Raw genomic sequence first — 24362 nt, 5'->3', positions numbered from 1 at the left:
TGTTTAGTTCTTTGGCCCATTTTTTGATTGGGTCATTTATTTTTCTGGAATTGAGCTGCAGGAGTTGCTTGTATATTTTTGAGATTAATCCTTTGTCTGTTTCTTCATTTGCTATTATTTTCTCCCAATCTGAGGGCTGTCTTTTCACCTTACTTATAGTTTCCTTTGTAGTGCAAAAGCTTTTAAGTTTCATTAGGTCCCATTTGTTTAGTTTTGCTTTTATTTCCAATATTCTGGGAGGTGGGTCATAGAGGATCTTGCTTTGATTTATGTCGGAGAGTGTTATGCCTATGTTCTCCTCTAGGAGTTTTATAGTTTCTGGTCTTACATTTAGATCTTTAATCCATTTTGAGTTTATTTTTGTGTATGGTGTTAGAATGTGTTCTAGTTTCATTCTTTTACAAGTGGTTGACCGGTTTTCCCAGCACCACTTGTTAAAGAGGTTGTCTTTTTTCCATTGTATATCCTTGCCTCCTTTGTCAAAGATAAGGTGTCCATAGGTTCGTGGATTTATCTCTGGGCTTTCTATTCTGTTCCATTGATCTATATTTCTGTCTTTGTGCCAGTACCATACTGTCTTGATGACTGTGGCTTTGTAGTAGAGATTAGTAACTTCTTAATGTTGCTTAAATTTTTAAAAATTATTTTTTATGGCTGGGTAACCATTGCATGGATGTACCACATCTTCCTTGTGTATCATTGTCCCATCCCTCTGTTGATGGACATTTGGTTGCTTCCATGTCCTGGCTATTGTAAATAGCTCTGCAGTGAACACTGGGGTTCATGTGTCTTTTTGAATTATGGTTTTCTCCAGATTTATGCCCAGGAGTGGGATTAAATGGGCCCAAGGGCTCTGCCATCCTTAACTGATTTTTTATATGATCTGGATCCTTGTGAAGTTTCTCTTAGCCACAAATCATGCCATCAGCAGCTGTGAAATGATGGAAATTCATGGCTGTTTATCTGTACAAGCCCTGTTCTGTGTGCTGCGGGCAGCAGGACAACAAACTGGAAGACAAACCCTCCCTGAGGACTGAAAGGTCCATGTGGAAGGAGAACCAACCCAGACCAAACAGACCCGAACTCCTGAGAAAGAACATGAGATCCAAACAAGGAAGGTGATCACTCATTTCCACTGCTGCCTGTAGTTCTTTTTCAAACGTTGTTGTTGTTCAGTTGCTCAATCACATGGACAGCAGCACGCCAGGCTTCCCTGTCCATCACCAGCTCCCGGAGCTTGCTCAAACTCATATCCACTGAGTCAGTGATGCCATCCAACCATCTCATTCTCTGTCACCTCCTTCTCCTTTTGCCTTCAATCTTTCCCAGCATCAAGGTCTTTTCCAATGAGTCAGTTCTTTGCATCAGGTGGCCAAAGTGTTGGAGTTTCAGCTTCAGCATCAGTCCTTTCAGTGAATATTCAGGGTTGATTTCCTCAAAGATTGACTGGTTTGATCTCCTGTAGTGCAAGGGTCTTCAAGAGTCTTCTCCAGCCCCAGTGTATGAAAGCGTCAGTTCTTTGGTGCTCAGCCTTTAGTCAAACATTAGTCTTTTTAAAAATTATTTATTTATTTGTGGCTGCATCAGGGGAGGGAGGTCTTAGCTGTGGCATGAGGGCTCTCTATTTGAGGTGCACTGGTTCAGTACTTGCAGCGCATAGGCTTAGCTGCTCTGCGGCATGTGGGATCTTAGTTCCCTTCCAAGGGATCAAACCCAGATCCCTTGCATCAAAAGGTGGATTCTTAATCACTGGACCACCAGGGAAGTCCCAAGCATTAGTCTTATTCAGTGTTCATAACAATTTTGTGAGTGGTATTTTATTATTCATTTTTCACATCTAAAACTGAAGGCTAGAGAGGTTCAGTAATATGCCCATGTCAGGGCGGGTAGTAAATGATGGAATGGGAATTCAGATCAGGTCTGCCTGACTTCAGAATAGCATCGACACAGTGGCCCTAAGGGGAATTTAGAAGAGAGACAGGTTACTTCTAATAGAAGGTGGGGGTGGTCTAAAGTTCATGGACAAGATCTCGTTTGAGCTGAAGCTTGGAACTTGGATAAGGTTTGGGGATTCTATGGGAAGGAAAGGCTTCTCTGGCCAAGAGAACAACTTGGACAAGAGGCCAGGGGTAGGTACAGTGAGTTCTAGGTGGTTCTAGGAACAGTGTGTAGTTCAACTTGACCTTAACTCAAGGGATGCAGAAGAAAGAGGGTGGACCAAGGAGTAGAGGCTGGTGACGGAGTCTCACTTCCTCTGTGGATGGTGAGGACTCAGTGAGGGTGCTAAGCTGGCACTGGGCACAGGCTAGATGATATCCATGGGGTTTTCCAGACAAGATTACTGGAGTGGGTTGCCATACCCTGCTCCAGGGGATCTTCCTGACCCAGGGATTGAACCCTGGTCTCCTGCATTGCAGACAGATTCTTTACTGTCTGAGCCACCAGGAAAGCCAGGAGCAAATCCTGCACAGAAACAGGCATGTCCCCAGGCCTGGGATGATGCGACGGAGATGCTGTGTGGTCCAGGGCTGGTAGGGTGTGATGGAGATGTGATGTGGTCCAGAGCTGGGAGGTCTTAATGGATATGTGGTGTGGTCCAGGGCTGGGAGGATGTGATGGAGATGCAGTGTGGTTCAGGGCTGGGAGGACGTGATGGAGATGTGGTGTGGTCCAGGGCTGGGAGGATGCGATGGAGATGCAGTGTGGCCCAGGAGAACTGGCTTCTGGTGTTGCCATCTCTATCAGAGATGTCCTGCAGGGCTTCCCAACCTTCCCCTCATTCTAAGGAGTTTTTTAGACACTGGTTTTCTAATCATCCTATGAAATGTTAATAGGACAGATACACTGTGTATCTACTTATGGGCTTCATGCCTCAGCATCGTTCAGTGGCCTGGGCACTTAAGTGGGAACAGCAGTGCCCGGCTGACTGGGGTGTGGATGGAAAAGTTGCAGGTATAGCTAGGCCCCTAGTTTGGTGTCATGGAAAGAAAGTACTGAAATCTGGTTATGGCGAAAAGGTGTATGCTGGGGGATTAACTAGAAATAGTTCAAAATAAGGGGCATCCCAAGTGGCTCTAGTGGTAAAGAACCTGTCTGCCAAAGCAGGAAAAGTAAGAGATGTGGGTTCAATCCCTGGGTCAGGAAGATCCCCTGGAGGAGAGTTTAACAACCCACTCCAGTATTCTTCCCTGGAGAATTCCATGGACAGAGGAGCCTGGTGGGTTACAGTCCGTGGGGTTGCAGAGTCTGACACCACTGAAGCGACTTGGCACACAGCATAATTCAAACTAAAATATAAGTAAGTCTGCGGCAGGGAGCGGTCTCACATCACACCACAGAAACTTCTTCCTCTTTTCATTTTGGAAACTCCTGTGGCTGAGAGGTTTCATTTTTAACCTAAATTATTATCAGCCAAATTATTTAAAAAAACATTATAAGTGCATAATTATATACACTTAGTTTATAGGTTACATATAATTATGTATGTGATTGTATAATTATTAAGATTGGATGAAGTTAATTATAAAAATACCATTTTCCTCAATCTTGATCACATCTCCCCACATCCCCAACACAGGGGGTTCTGGCTGCTGATATGTTTCAACAGTGAACTCTAATCAACAGTCTGGATTTCGAGGTCTTTTCTGCAGGAACTTTGCCTCCCTGTCTTTTTAGCATTCTCGACACTTCTTCCAGAAAGGGCTGCAGAGAGGAGTGAAATTTCATTCACGGCAGGTGCAAGTGGGCACACGGGGGAGGGGTTTGGTGCGGACGGAGGGAGCCCCCCACAACCACCTGGGCTTGCAGAAGGGGTCGGCTGTGGGTTTGGAGGATTGTTGGGGTTCCTGGGTGCGTGGATCCCTGGGATCTGGCCCAGAAGGAGCTGGGTCTTACAGCTGCCCAGCGTCTGGACTGGGACCCACATCAGGGCTGAGGGCAGGGAGGGTGACGGCAGTTCAGTCACTCAGTCGTGTCTGACTCTTTGCGACTCCATGAACCGCAGCCCGCCAGGCCGCCCTGTCCATCACCAACTGCCGGAGTCCACCCAAACCCATGTCCATTGAGTCAGTGATGCCATCCAACCATCTCATCCTCTGTCGCCCCCTTCTCCTCCTGCCCTCAACCCCTCCCAGCATCAGGGTCATCATCAGGGGCTGACAGCAGGACTGCCCCAAAGTGGGGCTCACCCACCTGTTGTTTATTTTTCCTGGCTGTTCACTCTGTCCGTTCATTATTTCTTTTGCCATCATCGCTGCATTATCCTTGGTGGTCATAGCATTCAGGAGGAGAAAAACCCTGTTTCCAGGGCAGGCGAGTGTTAAATGCTGTCATCACTTTAGCACTTGTAACCTTCCCGGCAGCCTTGAGGTGGGCGTCTTCATTTCACCGAGAAGGGCTTCCCAAGGTCAGAGGTGTGATCTTTCTCCTCTAAACTCTGACCTCTTCCCTCCCTAAATGCGCTTTCTCCCCCGCCAGCTGATAATCATGGCTTTACAGTGTCCCCACGGACTCTCTCAAGTCTCCCTGTGTGGGTTCCAGGCCCAGCACGCTGGCCTCCTGGCATTGGGAGCAGGACCAGCGGCTCAGCCTCCGTGTCTCCGTGTCCTCAGCTGTGAAGTGGGAACAGTGACGTGCGCGCTGACTCAGCGGATGTGGGTTGTTAGCGTTTTCCTCCTTCTTTGCTAATATGAACTTCTCCCCCTGCTGCACTCTCCTTTTTGTTCATCTACATCTTCTTTCCTGTTTGTGATCGAGCTATGCAGCACAAATCTGTCCCTCATTCCTTATATCCTTGCAGCCCGGGTCTGGCCCCCCATCCGCCTCTGAAATCCGAGGTGGCAGGTGGGGATTTTGCAGCGATGGTCACTTCCTGTCCCTCCCACCCCACCCTGCCATCACCTTGAAGAGCTCAGAGCTGGCCCCACCCGGCTCCGTGTGGAGTTTGCCAAGCAGGCGGCAGTGACTGGCCAGGGCCGGGCGTGCCCCGACGTCCCAGGATCCAGAGGTGCCCGAGCTCCCAGAAGACGCTTGCATGGGCCTTCTCCAGCGTCTCCAGCCACCCTGCCCTCGGGACATGGCCGCCAAAAAAAATAAATATAAAGACCGCAAAATTGAGCAAACTGAACATTTTTAAATGGGATAGGAAGCTTCCAGATTGCTGCATTATACGAAGAAACCTCAGCTGCATGTCTTGTCTGTTACCAGTGTCTGACCCCTTCCCCGGGGCCCTGCTGGCCCAATCTATACCTCTATCGAGAATGGGGTGACCAGGGTGTCCCCTCCCTCCTACGAGGCCCAGGAATTAATATGCAGGCTGAGATCGCAGTGGGCAGAAGGACCATGATGATATTGAGTGTCTTCTTTCAGGGCCGTGGGAGGGAGGGGAGACAGGAGGACAGAGGAGCCCGTTTCAATGATGAGGTCCTCCCTCTTGACCACGAATCTCACATCTGTGTGAGGCAAATTCTCCCTTCTTGTCTCCCCTGTATCCACTCCAGCTTCTGCTTTAAATAAATATTGACATTTCCATTTATAGCTTTCATTTTACATGTGGCTCAGTGGTAAAGAACCCACTGCCGATGCAGGAGACACAGGCTCGATCCCTGGGTCGGGAAGATCCCCCCCTGCCCCGCTGCCCCAGAGAAAGAAGTGGCAACCCACTCCAGTGTTCTTGCCTGGGAAATCTCATGGACAGAGTAGCCTGGTGGGCTACAGTCCATGGGATCGCAAAGAGTCAGACAGCGATAGCATGCATATACTCTTCAATCCATAATTCTACTTGTTGGTATACCTATGTTGGAGAAATCCTTACACAATTTTTTAAAAAGCATGCATTTTCAAGAATGTTTAGTGCAATATTTGTAACAATAAGAAACAGGGGTGGGGGAGGGATGCTAATTGATGATGGAATGGCTGAATAAATCATAATATGTCTGAAGCAGGAACTGCCATGCAGCTGGTTATCCCACGTGGAATTGCCATTCTGACTAGTTTTGAGCTGAAAAGCGGCAATTCCCTGAATTGAGCAAAGAATGAGAGTTACCCCTGTGCCTCTGTTTCTTCATCTGTAAAATGGGGAAAATCGTATTGCCTCCCCCAGGATTCTGTTCTGTGCCTATGCTCAGTCGTGTCTGACTCTTTGCGACCCCACGGACTGTAGCCCGCCAGGCTCCTCTGTCCACGGGATTCTCCAGGCAAGAATACTGGAGTGGGTGGCCATGCCCTCCTCCAGGGGATCTTCCTGACCCAGGGGTTGAGCCTGCATCTCTTACATTGGCAGGCAGGTTCTTTACCACTAAACGTGAGGATTTAATGCAATTGCACGTGGCCTTGGAACATGGTCCAGCCCACATCCAGAGCCCGGTCCATAATTGCTGACGCCTCTGTGTATCTGTATTAACGTGGAAAGAGAACCAAATACACCGTTTGGAAAAAATAACTGTATGTGTGTGTTTACAAAGGTCAATGAAGTTTGAACCCATTCAAGGGGGAAATGTGCATGTGTGTGCGTGCATGTGCGTGTGTAACCCCCTAAGGACAGGCCTGGAGGGCCACCCCCCAAGCTGTTCCTTGTGTTTAACCCTGAGGAAGGGAGCGGGATTGTAGTTGTTGGTGAGGAAGTGCCCAGCGTTCAACCAGGGATGCGAAGCTGCTGGCAGATACACACGGAGGGAAGGGAGTGGTCCTTAGTCACGTGTGGGGGCTCACCGGCCCTGGGGGACTGTGGTCTGTGCCACTCATGCTGGAGCTGGAAGGCCCAGGGTGGGCCCTCGGGAAGGGGCGATGGATGTGGACAGAGGGGACCCAGGAGGTCAGGCTCCCTCTCTGAGGACAGACCGAGACCCTGGTGGGTTCTTACTGCACCTGGCATGGGCGGTGTGGGGGCAGAAGCCGGTCCCCCCGCAGGAGCAGGCCGAGCCGGGCCAGGCCGGGGAGTTAGGAGCCGAGGGAAAGGAGAGGAAGGAGCCATTGCAGGCGGCTGTCACTTCTCACCCGGGGGGGTGAAACAGCACGTCAGCCACCACGCTTGTGACCTGCAGAGCCTGCCCAGCTTCCTGAGACCGTCTGAGTGGTCCTTTGAAGTAAAAGTGAAAGTTGCTCAGTCGTGTCTGACTCTTTGGGACCCCAGGGACTACACAGCCTGTGGAATTCTCCAGGCCACAATACTGGAGTGAGTAGCCTTTCGCTTCTCCAGGGGATCATCCCAACCCAGGGATCGAACCCAGGTCTCCCGCACTGCGGGCAGATTCTTTACCAGCTGAGCTACGACTGGAAACAAACCAGAAAAGGGGTTTGGATAGACATGCCTTAGGGCCCTCAAGGGGGATGGCATAGTTTCCTCTAAATTCTTCTGGGTTAATTGAATTATTTTTCATTATGACTATAAATATATTTCTTGTTAATTTAAAAAAAAAACCCTTTAGGAGGGAAAAAAAAAAAGGAAAGAAGACTCTTTTATTTGGTGAGATTTCAGTGTTAATAACTCTAGCCTGTCGAGGTGAGGGGGGGAACCCGGCCTCCCCACTGGTCCCCACCTGGCCTGGCTGTCATCGCCTCTCCCTGGGCCTCTGCAGCCCGCCCTCACGGGCCCCCCTGCTTCTCCGCTGCTCCCACCTGAGCCCGAGTGGTCTTTTCAGAATGCAGAATCGGTGCTGCTGCGGCCTCTGTAAAGAAATGCTCCGGTGATGTCTCGCAGCCTCTGTGGTGCAACCATAAATCACGACCGCCGCCCACCCTGGTGCGGGAGCCGCTGAGACTCTGTCCCCGTCTCCACTCCTCTCCCCTTCCCGTTGGCGGTCACGCAGCCACGCCTGCTGTCCGGGGGCCGTGTGTAGGGAACAGTCACGGGAGCTGGCCGCTCACCATCCCCTGCGTGTGCAGAATCACACTGGGAGCCTTCACCACATGATCTGCCTTCACAGCCATCACACCTCCAGCAGCTTTTCGCGTCTGGATTCACAAAGATGCTGAGGCTTCCGGGACGTTGAGAAACAGGCCGGGAAGCCTTACAGCTGTCGAGTGGCGCCCCCGGCACAGGAGCCTGGCCCCCAGATCCACACACAGCATCCGTCCCAGGCAGGCCTCTGACCTCCTGGTCTCGCCGCCTCTTGGCGGGAGGCGGTCTGCTCTCCGAGCCGCAGGCTTTGAGGCTGGGACCCCGGGAGCCACCGAGGCACGCGGCCTCACCTCCAGTTCCCCCGGCATCCTGCCTGCACACGTCCGGCCACCAGACGGTGTTTGCTGGAAGCAGACGTGTGCCCGCATCATACTGGGTCCTGGAGCGAAAGGCTGAGGCTGGGATGGACCAAGCGAGGTGGTCTGTGCCTTGCGGGGCCTGTGGCCTGTCAGGGGGCAGGGGGTCATCGCACCGTGTCGCTGGGGCAAGTGGAAGCGGGCCCGGCCTGCCCCGGACTGGGGGCAGCAGGGCCCAGAGAGGCGCTCAGGAGGTGACGGCGGGACGCGTCCCGGGAGCCGTCCCTCTTGACCTGGCTGCCTCCTGGATGCGGCTCTGCCTTGGGCTTGTCCAGGCCCCATGATCGGTACCGGGAGGGGTTGGACCTGCCCGCCTCCCTCCCCCGAGGGATCCCCCAGGGTTGCTGCCCTCCGAGGACAGCTGCCTGGGGGCTCGGCGTTTTCTCAGCTCTAGGAACAGGCAGACTCTACGGTGTCCGGTAGGGGGTGTGTTCTGGTTTGTTCCTGATGACACGGGGGGACAGTGAAGCCTGGGTCTGCTGGGGGCTCGGCACGCACTCTGCGCAGAACACCTGTTGTATGTGACGCCCGTCGCTTCTCACAAAAGCCCCTGAGGCCACCCCTTCCAAGATTAGGAGGTTGGGGTGCCTCGGGGTTCACCTGTCCAAAGCCCCAGAGGGCTCGGGCTTAGAAACTAGACTGTAGCGCCTTCCAGAGAGTTCTGGCTCCAGCACCACATCACTCGTCTCCAGCCTCAAGGAGAGAGACTTCCAGGGGCAGCCAGTCCAGCCTTTCATACGTGAGGCTTGGCGGGGCTTTGTGTGTGTGGGTTTGCGCATGCAGGGGTGCGTGTGTGGGTGTGTTGGGGCAGGTGATGAGTGGGCGAGTGCCTGACCGGTACCTCACTAAGCGGTGATAACAAGGGGCATGTCCACAGGGCTTCCCCGATGGCTCCGCGGGAACAAGAATCCAGCTGCAATGCAGCAGACACAGGAGATGCGGGTTCAATCCCTGGATTGGGAGGATCCTCTGGAAGAGGAAATAGCAACCCATTCTGGTATTCTTGATGAAAAATCCCGTGGAGAGTGCAGTCTGTTCATGGGGTTCTCAAGGCAAGAATACTGAAGTGGTTTGCCATTCCCTCCTCCAAGGAGATCCAACCAGTCCATCCTAAAGGAGATCAGTCCTGGGTGTTCATTGGAAGGACTGATGCTGAAGCTGAAACTCCAGTACTTTGGCCACCTGATGCGAAGAGCTGACTCATTGGAAAAGACTCTGATGCTGGGAGGGATTGGGGGCAGGAAGAGAAGGGGATGACAGAGGATGAGATGGCTGGATGGCATCACCAACTTGATGGGCATGAGTTTGAGTAAACTCCAGGAGTTGGTGATGGACAGGGAGGCCTGACGTGCTGCGATTCATGGGTCGCAAAGAGTCGGACACAACTGAGCGACTGAACTGAACTGAACTGAGTGTTCTTTGATGGAGTTTATAAGTGTCCCAATCAGTCATTTCGCAGGATGTTAAGAATTCTGTATCTCGCCTCCTGCTGCCTTTCAGAGCTCTGTAAACACCAGGGCAAAGATTCAGGCTTTCAGATTTACTTTTCCCCAAGGTACTTAATCAAGGAATGCAAGTCATTTGCCTTCTCAAAGCTTCCTCTCTGTCCCCGGAGACTTGTGGAGTTTTCTCTAATTTTTTTCCTTCTGTTTCTAAGCCCTTTCAAGGATTGGGATCTTGGCTGAAACGATCCTGCACTTGACCCCTCGAAGTTGCTTTCCCTTCAAGCTAGGAAGGCAGAGCCTTGCTGTGCCAAGCCATCCCAGGGGCCCAGAGCCCTGGTCGCAGAGGTGCGTGAAATAAAGGCCTGTCTTGTCTCTCTGTTCCAGAGCTGGTGATGCTGCTGGAGTGGTGGTCAGGTACGGAGTGCGTCATCTACACGGACCCCCGGGCCTACCCGAAGTACGGGAAGGAAAATGCCATTGTCGTTCTGAACCACAAGTTTGAAATCGACTTCCTCTGCGGCTGGAGCCTGGCTGAGCGCTTTGGGGTCTTAGGGGTAAGTCAGACCCGCACACCTCTTTTGTTCGACAGCATAACTGGCCCTTTGGCGCTTGGTCATTCAGAGCTTGCAGCAGCATTAATAGGCTTGTTGAAATGTTCTTAGCCAACTGCTTTTCCTTCTCGCTCAGAATCAAGATGAACATCTGCTGTGAGCAAGGATCATATTTATTCATCAGTGACGATGTGCTGGGCATTTTTACCAACAATTAATTTATTTACTCCTTGCAGAAACATTTGGGAATCGGGAACCTGCCCATAGGTAAAAGCTACGTTTCAATACCCTGCTCCACACAACTGTTAAGTCAATTTGAATTTGAACGCGTCCAGCTTCGTATTCTTTTTTTTCCCCCCTTTTATTTATTTTTTAAAATTTATTTATTTTTAATTGGAGGGTAATTACAATATTATGTTGGCTTCTGCCGCACATCAGCATGAATCAGCCACAGGTACACATACATCTCCTCCCTCCTGAACCTCGCTTCCCAGCCTAGGATACAGAGTGAAGTAAGGCAGAAAGAGAAAAGCGAATATGGTATATTAGCGATTATATATGGAATCTAGAAAGATGGTACGGATGAACCTATTTGCAGGGCAGGAATAGAGACGCAGATAACAGACTTGTGGGCACAGCTGGGGAAGGAGAGGGTGGACGGATCGAGAGAGTAGCATTGAAGCATAGACGTACCGTATCCAAAATCGCCAGTGGGAATTCGCGGGAGGCCGCAGGGAGCTCAGACCCGGCGCTCTGTGACAGCTTCTTTTTTTTAAATTCTGTGCTCTGCTGGCTCTCTGAGTCACGGGCAGCACTCGCCTCCGAAAGGTCCATCTTCGTGGGCCTGAGAAAGCTGAATGCCAGTGCCAGGGTGTGTGACCTTCAGAATTCTGAATGAATACGAAATCCTGCTTTTCTCCAACTCGTCTGACCTCTTGCCTGCCTTTGGGACTGGGCCTCTCCATTGATGCCTTTCATGGTGAAAGCTGTGAGGAGTGATGGTTGAGCTCTGAGCAGGTATCAGGCCCTCAGGCTCAGGTGTCCTTACAGGAAGGGCGGCAGGTACTGCCCGGGGCTGGGAGAGGCTCACACCAGAACTTGGGGGTCCCGTGTGGCACCCAGAGCAGCCCCCGCAGACTCATAGGGGCTGTGTACAGCGCGCTTATTTTCCGTGGCCCGTGTAGACAGAACCACTGTGCGGAGAAGGTCTGAAGACCATGCGGAGTGGAACGGACTAAGAATCGGATTCCCCAGGGACGATCTTTGTCTGTCCACTCCCCAGCGGCCTGTGGGTCCCAGAGTCACTTTGGAACCTTGGGTCTTGTTGGTCTCTGCCTGTTGGGAAGACCCTTGGCTAAGAGGGACTCGATAACCTTGGGACATATTTATTTTCTTAAAAAAAAAAAAAAAAAGAAAGTGGGCAAAAGGAGAGAGGAGGAAATATACTTGGAAAGAGGTTCCAATAATGTCTTTGGGATAAATAATGGTTGTCATGCTGTTAAACTATCCAAAGGCAACTAAAGTCGTGAGCAGTTTTCCAAGAGATGGAATCAGTGTTAAGTCTCTGCTGCTACCTGAAGACTTCTAGAAAACTGGATTGCTTGGGGGTGAGTGTGCTGAAGGGATTTCTGGGAATAGACGGGTCTGCCTGCCAGCAGTTTTCCCCTCTGTTTTCCTGACTGTTCTGACATGATGTCTGTGCAGGCGTGTGTGTGTGTGTGTGCGTGCGTGTGCATTTTGTTTTCAGGGACAGAACCAGAGGTTCGAGTATCCACCTTTTTCTGCTGTGGAGGCCTTGGGCAGAGCTCTTAGCTGCAGTTCTGTGGCTTTATTCTCTCTGAGAGGAGAGAAAAACCATCCTAGTCTGAGCCCCGTGGTGGACACAGACCCTCCTCCTTTTACAGGAGAGGGTCCAGGGTGTCTTCACATCCTGACTGGAGCTAGTGGTGCAAGCCTTCAAGCTAGGCTTCCCAGGACACCGGTTCTTCAAGTGACATTTGGGGGCGGCTGCTGGTTTTCTGGGCTTCGTAGGCGGCTTGGGTGTGTTCATGCTGAGGATGTGAGATGTGATTTGAAGCAACAGCAAGTCTGTCGGACTCAGAGGTGCTTTCCCATACCTGTGGTCCCCCTGGTAGCTTCATGACCTTGGGCTTCTCCTATGCATCTTTGTCTGGATTTGTGCTGTTTCCAATCCATATGGTATCATTACTGTTTATCATTTACTTAGACGGCCAGCGCCAAGGTTTGGGTAAAGAATTTGCCCCAGGGTGGGAATTAGTAACTCTTGATTTCTGAGCTGCTTCTCTTTCCCCTTGAACGGTATTGAGAGGAAAAGCTAGTGGGTAGTGAGGGGTGGCTGGTGGCGGTGGTGGGGGGCAACCTGGGAGGGACCATTTCTAGTCTTGCCTCCTCCCCCACCTCCAACTCCTGGTCACTTCAGGGCTCCTTCTGCGGAGAGAAAACCCTCAGTACCTTCCGTCGGGGATGGAGCAGGACTAAGGACGCAGGAACACAGAAAGGCTCAGGGAAACAGAGTCAGCATCCACCGGGAGGGGTGCCACACAGCAAAGACGGTGGGCCGCGCTGCGCGGGGCGCTGGGAGGGGAAGTTACCCATGGAGAGAGGACCCAGGACTAGAGGGGGACCCAGGATTGAGAAGGGCTGGCTTTCGTGGAGCGGTGACTATCAGCGCCCTTGAGCATTTTTCTAGCAGAAACTCTCAAATCCTGATCAGCACAGCTCAGCACCCTAGGGTGCAGATGCACAGAAAGTTTCCCCAGCAGAGTGACCATCCAGCCCACGACACGGGGACTGCTCACCTCCAGCTCTGACTTCCTGAACGAATACCGCCGCCATCAGATTGCGTTTCTCTCTTAGAAACCAAACAACTAACGTTGCATGCAAGGGCACGAGCCTTGCCCCTTGGTCTGGAGACTGTTCAGGAGTTTTAGGAGCCCTACCCAGAGTTGAGTAGGCAGGTCTCAGGACCTTAGCTGGGACGATGCAGCTTCTATCCTCACGGGAGCCCAGGTAGCCCTGCTCTGGGAGCCAGCAGGTTGTCTGGATTCTTGCTGAGATGTTCTCTGGAGCCTTGGAGTTCGCACCAGAAGTGGAGGGTGGGGGAGGTGGGGAGGCAGCAAGTGACCACGTCTCCCCACCGCCCCAGCACTGGGGAAGCAGCAGACGCTGTGGCCACCATGGCCGTCTGTACAAATGCTGATGAAGCCACATGCTGGCAGAGGTGCTGGGAAGGGACGAGACAGGATGCCCGTGGCCTTGTAGGGCTGGGCCAGCTCAGGTGGAAGTCAGCAGACTGTTCTCCCCCGGGGGCGAGGGCGGGGATGGGGGACGTTCTCTCTCCCAAGCAGGGAACGAGGTACCATCCATTTGTGTCTCCAGAGCAGCTGAGGTCTGCCTGGAGGGTGCGAGGCTGGAGGAGGAGCTGCCTGGCTCCTTTCCAAAGAGGCCCGTTCATTCCCTCACCCTTGAAAGGAACCAGGCAGCATCTCATTATATGGATCATGCAGCGGTACTTCTGTCTTAACTGACCTTCAGAAACACTCATCTGATTCATCCCTTTTTTTTTTTTTACATAATACATGATGTTGAGATCCTTCTGGAGTCCAAGAAGTTTGCATTTTAGAAGAGAAGGGACATAATAGGAAGGTTCCTGATGGGGCATTTTTCATCTTCGCACGTAACAGCCCAGGAGGAAGTGAGTTGAAATTGAAGTGAAATTCAAAGAAATTCTTGCATGCAGGCTCAGTCACTTCAGTCGTGTCGGACTCTTTGCGACCCTTTCGACTGTAGCCCATCAGGCTCCTCTGTCCATGGGATTCTCCAGGATACTGGAGTGGGTTGCCATTTCCTTCTCCAGGGGATCTTTCCAGCCCAGGGATCGAACCCACATCTCTTGCATCTTCTCCATTGTCAGGGGGGTTCTTCACTAATATTGCCACCTGAGGAGTCCTGAAATTCTTGAGAGGAGGGTTAGGAAATGTGAAATTGGATTTGGGGAGAAAACAATGGGATTCTTTTTAAAGAAGAGAAAACAGGGGAGGCCTTCCAGTCTTTTATGACCTTTTACCACATGTGGTCATTCTGGGGTCCTGTCCCTGCGACTCTGGTTCCCTTAGGGCTGGAGGGCTGGCATGGGCCCTGATCATGGTCTTTAAGGGACTCGCTGATTTGTTCCTCCCTGGGTGAGTGTGGTGTGTGGACAGGCCAGGGTGTGCAACACAAGAGTCATGACTTCTGAAGCTTCGGGTCTGTTCACTTATCTTTCTGCTGCAGTAAGAATACACACAGGCTCCTTCACAGTGGCCTTGAAGGTTACCTAAGATGGTGTTTGTCGGGTCTTCGAGCAGCTCCGGGCCTGGGAAGCGCTGAGTAAACGCAGCTGTTCGTGTCCATTTTTATCTGCCGGGGTCGCATGGCTTGGCGGTTACCCCGGAGGCCAACTGGGCTGTTGTGTTCGGGTCTTTAAAGAAGCCCTGCATGTCAGTCATCTACAGCAGGTGACAAGCCCCGGACATAGTGGCCCAAAACAAACTTGAAGTGTCTTGCTTTGAGTGGCCTGAGATCCTGGCTCAGCTCCCTGGGGGTTGTGGCGGAGTCCTTCTGGGGCTGGGTGGTGGTCTCATCTGAAGGCTTTGCTGTGCAAGGACCCGCCTCCAGTTTGCCCCTGTTTGTGGCCAGGGTGACCCTCCCGACTGGGTCTCTGCTCAGCCACCCCTGATCCCCAGGGGAGCAATGTGATCGTGAGTGGGAGAAAGCACCCGAGGGAGGGAGAAGCCACAGCCTTCTTGTAAGGCAAACTTCTGCCCGATGCTACTTATCAGAGGGGAGTCCACGAGCCCCGCCCCCTCCAGGAAGCAGGCGGGGCTGCGAGGAGGCTCCCGGAAGTACCCAGAGACAAGGGTCAGAGGGGCCATCGCGGAGGCTGCCTGCCACCCCTTTCAGCCTCCAGCCTCACGTTGCCATCTGTGGCTGTTGTTCAGTCGCTAGCCTCTTTTGTGACCCCGTGGACTGCAGCCCGCCAGGCTCCTCTAAGATGATCTATTACAGCTCCACCTGAAAATAGATTGAATTCCTGTCGCGTGTCCACGTGCAGGAGGAGAATAGAACTCTGATTCCTAAGCAGCAGGCCCTCTCGAAGATCCCCAGTGCCTTCCAGACATGAGGATGCAGACGACAATGATGGCAACTGAAGCGTCTTCCAAATGTTTACCCAACAAGCGGATCGTGTAGGTTTTCTGCAGAAGTCACTGTGCTGGGTAGTATGGCGGGTCAAGGACAGGTGGAAAGCTCTCAGTGACTTCAGATCATACAGAGAGGCAATGAGGTATCATATAAGACCACACAACGCAGGCACTGAACCGTAATGAGGGGGATCGTATCCACGTGGAGCGCCCTGTGTGTGTGTGTGTGAGAGATATTTGAGCACTCAGCCATCCAGCGGCTTCAGGGGGTCATTCTGAGCATCACCTCTTTGTTTGCTAGGAAACAGAGGTCCCGGGGAGAAGCTGGGGTGATGGTGGCAAAGGTGGGATGTGAGAGGTGAGTTTGAGGGTAGCTCTGTTTACCAACCCGTGGGGAAGGACGTCAGTGTTTTAACAACTGGAAAATAGCATTTCAGCAGTACCAGCACACGGACTGCTGTGCCCAGGGATGCAGAAATGTCCCAGAAGGTGATGACACCGGGCCCAGGCCTTGAAGGACGGGGGTGGTTTTAGGAGGAGATGAGAGATGTAGATAAAGGGAGAAACAAGAGGCAGGGGATGGAGGCAGCTGGAGGGAGACCCGGGGAGGGTGTGGCCAGCTGCCGTGTCCCAGGCTCTGCTGACCGACTCTTGCCAGTGTGGCCAAGTGTCCAGATCATCATTCTTGCTGTCTGGTTCACTGGCTGCCAGCTCAAGGTCACTGCAGGGTGATTTTGAACCTACTCAGTTCAGTTCAGTTCAGTCACTCAGTCATGTCTGACTCTTTGCGAACCCATGGACTGCAGCATGCCAGGCCTCCCTGTCCATCAACAGCTCCCGGTGCTTACTCAAACTCATGTCTATTGAGTTGGTGATGCCATCCAACCATCTCATCCTCTGTCGTCCCCTTCTCCTTCCACCTTCAATCTTCCCCAGCATCAGGGTCTTTTCAAATGAGTCAGCTCTTCTCATCAGGTGGCCAAAGTGTTGGAGTCTCAGCTTCAGCATCTGTCCTTCCAATGAATATTTGGGACTGATTTCCTTCAGGATAGACTGGTTGGATCTTCTTGCAGTCCAAGGGACTCTCGAGAGTCTTCTCCAACACCACAATTCAAAAGCATCAATTCTTCAGCGCTCAGCTTTCTTTATGGTCCAACTCTCACAACCTATTAACCCAAGTCAGAAAAGAAGTACCATAAAATCCGAGAAAATTAAGAACTGAACCCAGACTGTCAATATTCTGGTTTCATTCACCAGGATGCTTCTGATCATTGACAGAAAATGTGGTTCTTCCTGTACCAGATCACACGCATCTGAAAACCCACAATTTCTTGGGGTTTGATTCCAAAAGGACCACTTTTCTAACCATGGATTTCTGAAAGGAGAATGTCGATGCCGATTTGTTCAGAAAGGCTACATGAATGTTTACTTCCTATAAACCTCCCATCAATGATCACATTCCCCCAAATTGTAGGTTTCCTGGGTTTTATTTTTCAAATGTGTAAAACTAAGCAAGAAAGGATGTGTGGGCCCAGGTGTCCAGAACAGACACTTCCGTTTCCGTCTGCTTGCTCCCGTTCTCTGAAGGGTGGCAGGGCAGAGACAGAGGTGTATGCAAAGCCGCCCATGCTGCTGGCTTCTAGGCTTCTACACTTACCAGCCCCGGGACCTTGGGGAGGTTACCTGACTTTCCTGAACCTCGATGAACCTTTCCCATTTCATGCTATTTAAGAGGTTCATGAATATATGTAAAATACATATATTTTAAATGGCTTCCCAGGTGGCTTAGTGGTTAAGAATCTCCCTGCCAGTGCAGTAGACCCAGGGATGCGGGTTTGATCCCTGGGTTGGGAAGACCCCCTGGAGGAGGAAATGGCAACCCGCTCCAGGAGAATCCCATGGACAGAGGAGCCTGGTGGGCTACAGTCCGTGGGGTCACAAAGACTCAGACATGACTGAGCACACTACTACACTCCTATATGTCAAATACCTCACCAAGCGCGTAGCACAAAGTAGGCACACGGTTATTACTCGTTTGTTTGACCCTAATCCATTTCCCTGCATTGAAAGTTTTCTTATGAAAGTAGGGTAACATGTGGAGGACACAGGAGAGACGGAGAGTCCTCCGAGTGGGATTTAACCAGCTCTCCTGGCCCTGGGTTGGGTGCAGCTCAGTCTCCCATCTCTTTTATGATCCACAAGGTACCTTTGCGTTTGCCTTCATCCCGGCTTCTTCATAGGCGCTGGTCCGGCTCTGCTTGGCTCCAGAGAGGTTAGAAGTTTCTCGAAGTGGAGAAGTGTTGCTTCCCTCTCCAGGGGCTCCCCCCACAGCTGTGGCTCTGTCAGCCCTGTTAGGGTGGATTTGGGCGCCTGCAGATGGGTCTGTGGGAGACACCTCCCATCCTGCTCCCACCTGGTTAATTGGTTACTCTGAAGCTTTGTCCGCATTGCTTCTGGGCACTGGCAGCTCTGGGAGGAGGCAGGGGGCCACCTTCTGCCTCTGCATGTTCTCCAGCTGGGCCAGGCTGGCTGGGGTCCGGATGACACAGATAAGGACCCCGAGAGAGATGGGGCGAGGCGAAATCCCTTCCAATCTTGGGCTCTGGGAGAATAGTTGCCATGGAAAGGAGTCTCTAAGCAGTAACGGTGCATCTTGAGCTCATAAAAAAATTGTGTTAGTCACTCAATCATGTCTGACTCTGTGCAACCCATGGACTGTAGCCTGCCAGGTTCCTCTGTCCATGGGATTCTCCAGGCAAGAATACTGGAGTGGGTTGCCATTCCCTTCTCCAGGAGATCTTCCTGACTCAGGAATCGAACCCAGGTCTCCTGCATTGCAGGTGGATTCTTTACCATCTGAGCCACCTGGGAAGCCCTTTTTCATTTTTTTTTTTTTCTTGAGCTCATAGCCAAGTGTATTCCTGGAAGTGGTAGCATGCCCTTTATTTTTGAAGTATAGTCCCGAGTTAGACACTCCAAGTCTTCTTTTTTATTAAACAAAATTCTCTGGCTTTTCTTTAATGGGTCAAAGTCAGATGTATATTTTCTCGTACCTTCTCTCCTAAAGGCATAGAAAACTTTGCTTTGCCTGGGGGGTGGTCATGTCACTGATAGTATCAAGTGTCCTGGAGGACTGTAAGCATATTTAATAGTACACGTTTCTAGTCTTTTGGTCATAAACGAGTTGGCTCCTGCGAATCTCCTGGCCCAGGGCCTATTGGTGAGTGCTCTAATAAGTATAATTATTGTTATTACTGCATTCCAAGCCTGGCTTAAGAAGTGGGTTGAGTTAAAAGGGACATTCAGCTGCCGTGCCTGCTTGGTGGTGACGATGACAGCTACGCATTACTGAACACCTGTGTGTCCTGTTCTCAATGAGGAGCTTTTTGTGTGTGTTTCCATGTGACCTTAGATCTTTACGGCAACGCTTTCAGTTCAGCATGACTTTGCTCATTACGGCCAGGAAAGTTGAGGCCCACCAAGGAAACATGATCTACATCAAGGCCTAAGCCTCATGATAACATCCAGAGTTTTAAGGCTGAAAGATGGACTAATTCAGCATAAAACCGGAAATGGCTCCTCTGTTCCGTTTCTCATGAGAAATGACCAGACTGTTTTTGATCCGGAGCCTCATGCTCCAGAAGCAATAAAAATGTGATGTCAACTGTTGCCTAAAAAGGGCACTGTTAGGGGACCCTGCAAAGTCGTTTTCTGATTGAAAAGCAGGAAACTCTAACAAAATTTAAAAGTCCTTTCTAGTCTCACTACCCAGCAATAGTTACTGTTATTTTTCTCTGCTTTTACCATTTTCCAAATAGTCAGACTATTAACTCAGCTTTGAGTCTAGATTTAAAAAAAAAAAAAAAAGTTAGTCTTCATTTTCCCAGCCATTAAATATTCATAGAAAACAAATTTCATCAGCTATAAATCAAGAGGGTTGATGAACTGAGTATGTAATTATTCAAACTGAATATTTTAGGCTTCACGGGCCATGTAGCCTCCATCATGACTTTTCAGCTCAGCGGCTGGAGCGTGGAAGCAGCCACATTCCTAGCAGTAGGCAAGTGTACGTGAGCGCGGCTGTGTCCCAATAAAACTTTACTTATAAAACCAGGTGGCAGAGCAGATTTGGGCCACTGTCTACCTTTGTTTGCTATGATGTCATACACAACATAATTCATAGAAGTCTTTAATTTTTAAAAATTGAGGTATGGTTAATTTCCACTAATAGGAAATTCCCCCGAGGGTACCCGTCTCCAGCAGACAGCTGTGATCGACTACACAGGATCTTCCTCCAGACCTCATGGCTGCTGCTCTGGAGTATATGATCCCCCTCTTGGCTGTGGGCTTCCCCAAGTGGCCCAGCGGTAAATAATACACCTGCAATGCAGGAGCCACAGTTTCAAGCCCTGGGTTGGGAGGATCCCTTGGAGAAGGGCATGGCAACCCACTCCAGTGTTCTTGCCTGGAGAATCGCATGGACAGAGGAGCCTGGCGGGCTACAGTCCACGGGGAGGCAAAGAGTCAGACACGACTGAAGTGACTAAGCACGCACACACACACTCTTGGCTGTAGGATAGATCACGTTTGTAAGTCCTTCAAGTCGCCACAGATTACCATTGAAAAGAGTTTAGGAATATGTAATTTTCTAAATAATCCTAACCTGCCAAGAAGGTACGTTCAGTTCATCGTGAGGATGTTTTATTTTCATCTTCTATGCTGTGTGCAGGGACCTTGAGAAAAACCATGCTGATGGGAGGGGGCCTCCCATGGCCTGAGACCCACCCGTGGACCAGGGCTGGGCTTTAGCTGGTTTCCATGAGGGGCGTGGTGAGCCGGAGAGAGTGTGACCTCTGTGCCCGGCACCCCGTGAGCCCTCAGCCCTCTGCCAGTGAGTGCTCCCACCTACGGGGGCCTGCCTCTGGTCCTCTGGGGCAGGCCCTCGGGTTCTATGGCGTGGTTCTTTCCTTCCATTTTTCACTTGTTTTGGCTGGTCTGATTGGCATGCGGGATCTTGGAACCCAGCCAGGGATCGAATGCTTGCCCCTCGCGTTTGGAGCTTGGAGTCCTAACCCCTGGACCGCCAAGGGATGCCTCAGGCTCGATTCTTTTCTAGGGGATTTGCAGGTGTGGAAATTTGTGTGTGGGAAAGCCAAAACCAAAGTCAAAACGTGGCGAGGCTCCACCTGAGAGGTAGCTTTGCTTTTTCTTCTCCCAAAGGAGAAAATCAGTTCAGTTCAGTCGTTCAGTCGTGTCCGACTCTTTGTGACCCCATGGACTACAGCACGCCAGGCCTCCCTGTCCATCACCAACTCCCGGAGCTTGCTCAAACTCATGTCCACTGAGTCAGTGATGCCATCCAACCATCTCATCCTCTGTCATCCCCTTCTCCTCCTGCCTTCAATCTTTCCTGGCATCAGGGTCTTTTCCAGTGACTCAGTTCTTTGCATCAGGTGGCCAAAGTATTGGCGCTTCAGCTTCAGCATCAGTCCTTCCAGTTATTACGCAAGACTAGTCTTCTTTAAAATATGTGTTATTTTTCTAAAGTCAAGGGAGCAGGTAGCTGTTTACACCTTTCTTCTGGCCCTCGTGGGTGGGTCGGGGGGTGGCCTCTCTGCTGAGGTTCGCAGTTGTCACGGGAGTGTTGAGGAAAAGAAGGGCTTGTGCTGAAGTATCGTTCTTTATTCCGGGACTCATAGGAGGGGCAGAGCCAGACACTTGTCACCTGGAGCACAGCTAAGGCCACCGCCAGTCTGCATCACTGCCTCCATCATCTCTGCCATTGATGGATAACAGCTGTTTCTAGGAGCATCTTGGTTAATTCCAACCTTAGAGGTGAAAAATGTAGAACCTGGTCTATCAGAGCCAAAGCTGATCTTGTGTCTCCCTGCCCCTTCCACCCCACCGGATCCCTGCCTGTTGGGGGCCTGCGGCCTTGGCAAGGCTCTGGCGAGGGCACTCATGGAGTACACCCAGTGCCCCTACGGATCCGAGTTCACCTCCTGGTTTCCTAGCGTCCGACCCAGAGACCCCGCTGGGCCGCAGTCCCTGATCTGTAAGGAGAGTAGGGTCCCCCCACCCACAGAGCCAGCGAGGGCGCTCAGGACCGGGGAGGTGTGCAAAGCGGAGCACAGCTGGGGGTGGGCACCCGTGTGAGCTGGTGAAGGATGACGCGGCACCCCCGACCCCAGAGGTTCCTGACCACTCCCGGTGCCTCCCCTCCCCATAGAGAGCCTGTCCCCCACCAGAGAGCCTCCCCTCTGCATAGAGAGCCTCCACTCCCCATGGAGAGCCTGTCCTCCCCCCGGAGAGCCTGTCCTCCCCATAGAGAGCTTGTCCTCCCCCTAGAGAGTCTGTCCTCCCCATAGAGAGCCTGTCCCCCACCAGAGAGCCTCCCCTCTGCATAGAGAGCCTCCACTCCCCATGGAGAGCCTGTCCTCCCCCCGGAGAGCCTGTCCTCCCCATAGAGAGCTTGTCCTCCCCCTAGAGAGTCTGTCCTCCCCATAGAGAGCCTGTCCCCCACCAGAGAGCCTCCCCTCTGCATAGAGAGCCTCCACTCCCCATAGAGAGCCTGTCCTCCCCCCAGAGAGCCTGTCCAACACCTGGAAAGCCAGTCACCCCTGCCCCGGAGAGCCTCCCCTCCGCATAGAGAGCCTCCACTCCCCATGGAGAGCCTGTCCTCCCCCCAGAGAGCCTGTCCTCCCCATAGAGAGCCTGTCCTCCCCATAGAGAGCCTGTCCTCCCCCCAGAGAGTCTGTCCTCCCCATAGAGAGCCTTTCCTCCCCATAGAGAGCCTGTCCTCCCCATAGAGAGCCTCCCCTCCCCATAGAGAGCCTGTCCTCCCCCCAGAGAGCCTGTCCTCCCCATAGAGAGCCTGTCCTCCCCCCAGAGAGTCTGTCCTCCCCATAGAGAGCCTTTCCTCCCCATAGAGAGCCTGTCCTCCCCATAGAGAGCCTCCCCTCCCCATAGAGAGCCTGTCCTCCCCATAGAGAGCCTGTCCTCCCCATAGAGAGCCTGTCCTCCCCCCAGAGAGCCTGTCCTCCCCCCAGAGAGTCTGTCCTCCCCCCAGAGAGCCTGTCCAACACCTGGAAAGCCAGTCACCCCTGCCCCGGAGAGCCTCCCCTCTGCATAGAGAGCTTCCACTCCCCATGGAGAGCCTGTCCTCCCCCGAGAGAGCCTGTCCTCCCCATAGAGAGCCTGTCCCTGCCCTGGAGAGTCTGTCCTCCCCCTGGAGAGCCTGTCCCCACCCTGGAAAGCCTGGCCCTTGCCCCCTCACTCGTGGGGCAAGGCGGGCATGGCCTTGCCCCGCAGCTGACCAGTGGGCGGTCGGCTCCAGGTCAGAGGCTCCCTGCCTCCGTGTCTTGGGGAGTTGTCTCTGTGGGCCCGGAGTGCACGGTCACTCTTCCTTCTAGGGAGCTCCCTGGCTGTCCCAGGGGAGGGCCTCACGCCCCTTTTCACAGACGCCCCGGGCCCCCTCTGTTTCAGGGCTCCAAGGTCCTGGCCAAGAAGGAGCTGGCCTACGTCCCCATCATCGGCTGGATGTGGTACTTCACCGAGATGGTCTTCTGCACGCGCAAGTGGGAGCAGGACCGCAAGACCGTCTCCGAGAGCCTCCTGCATCTGCGGGACTACCCCGAGAAGTACTTCGTACGCGCGCCGGCCCGCGGGGCGTCGGTCACACTCACACACGCTCGGGCAGTCGTCACACACACGCTCCGGGAGCCCTGGTCACACTCACACACACTCGGGGTGATCGTCACACACATGCTCAGGGAGCCCAGGTCACACTCACACACTCGGGGTGATCGTCACACACACACTTGGGGCACCTGGGTCACACTCACACACACTTGGGGAGCCCTGGTCACACTCACACACTCGGGGTGATCGTCACACACACACTTGGGGCACCTGGGGCACACTCACACACACTTGGGGAGCCTGGTCACACTCACACACACTCCGGGTGATCATTACACACACGCTCTGGTAGCCCTGGTCACACTCACACACTCGGGGTGATCGTCACACACACACTTGGGGCACCTGGGGCACACTCACACACACTTGGGGAGCCCTGGTCACACTCACACACACTCCGGGTGATCATCACACACACGCTCTGGTAGCCCTGGTCACACTCACACACTCGGGGTGATCGTCACACACACACTTGGGGCACCTGGGGCACACTCACACACACTTGGGGAGCCCTGGTCACACTCACACACACTCCGGGTGATCATCACACACACGCTCTGGTAGCCCTGGTCACACTCACACACTCGGGGTGATCGTCACACACACACTTGGGGCACCTGGGGCACACTCACACACACTTGGGGAGCCCTGGTCATACTCACACACACTCCGGGTGATCATCACACACATGCTCCGGGAGCCCTGGTCACACTCACACACTCGGGGTGATCGTCACACACACACTCGGGGCACCTGGGTCACACTCACACACACTTGGGGAGCCCTGGTCACACTCACACACACTCCGGGTGATCGTCACACACATACTTGGGGCACCTGGGTCACACAGTCTCTGGGCACCCAGGTCACACTCACACACGCTCGGGAGGCCTGGTCACACTCACATTCTCAGGGTGCCCCATCACACTCCCACACTCTTTGGGCGATCAGTCACACTCACACATTCGGGGAGCCCTGGTCACACACACACATGCTTGGGGGGCCCACGTCACACTCACACACACTCAGGGACCCGGGTCACACTCACACTCTCAGGGTGATGAGTCACACACACACTCGGGGACCCTGGTCATACTCAGAGTGCCCTGGTCACACACACACACACACACACACACTCACCCCTCTGCTTCCCAAGCCTCCACAAACACAAAGCCTGTCTCTTCAAAGCTCAGAGACTCTTGAACACGGTA

General features: G+C 52.6%; 1 protein-coding gene across 5 annotated transcripts in view; it reads left to right on the top strand.

The window, feature by feature from the left end:
* AGPAT4 (1-acylglycerol-3-phosphate O-acyltransferase 4) overlaps nucleotides 1–24362 on the top strand; it is a 130301-nt gene that overhangs the window by 91666 nt on the left and 14273 nt on the right. For 4 of the 5 annotated variants that reach the window (XM_061130133.1, XM_061130134.1, XM_061130132.1 and 1 more), the window contains exons 3-4: nucleotides 10083–10252; nucleotides 22936–23097. In XM_061130133.1, coding sequence (XP_060986116.1) covers nucleotides 10083–10252; nucleotides 22936–23097 — 332 coding nt within the window. Of the gene's footprint in view, nucleotides 1–7124; nucleotides 7172–10082; nucleotides 10253–22935; nucleotides 23098–24362 lie in introns of those variants that run through there. The other variant, XM_061130136.1, reaches the window with a different exon arrangement.

This window comes from Dama dama, chromosome 26, assembly GCF_033118175.1.
Source record: "Dama dama isolate Ldn47 chromosome 26, ASM3311817v1, whole genome shotgun sequence".
NCBI lineage: Eukaryota > Metazoa > Chordata > Mammalia > Artiodactyla > Cervidae > Dama > Dama dama.
Note: the sequence above shows the minus strand (reverse complement) of the source record. Positions and strands in the feature narration are given on the sequence as shown.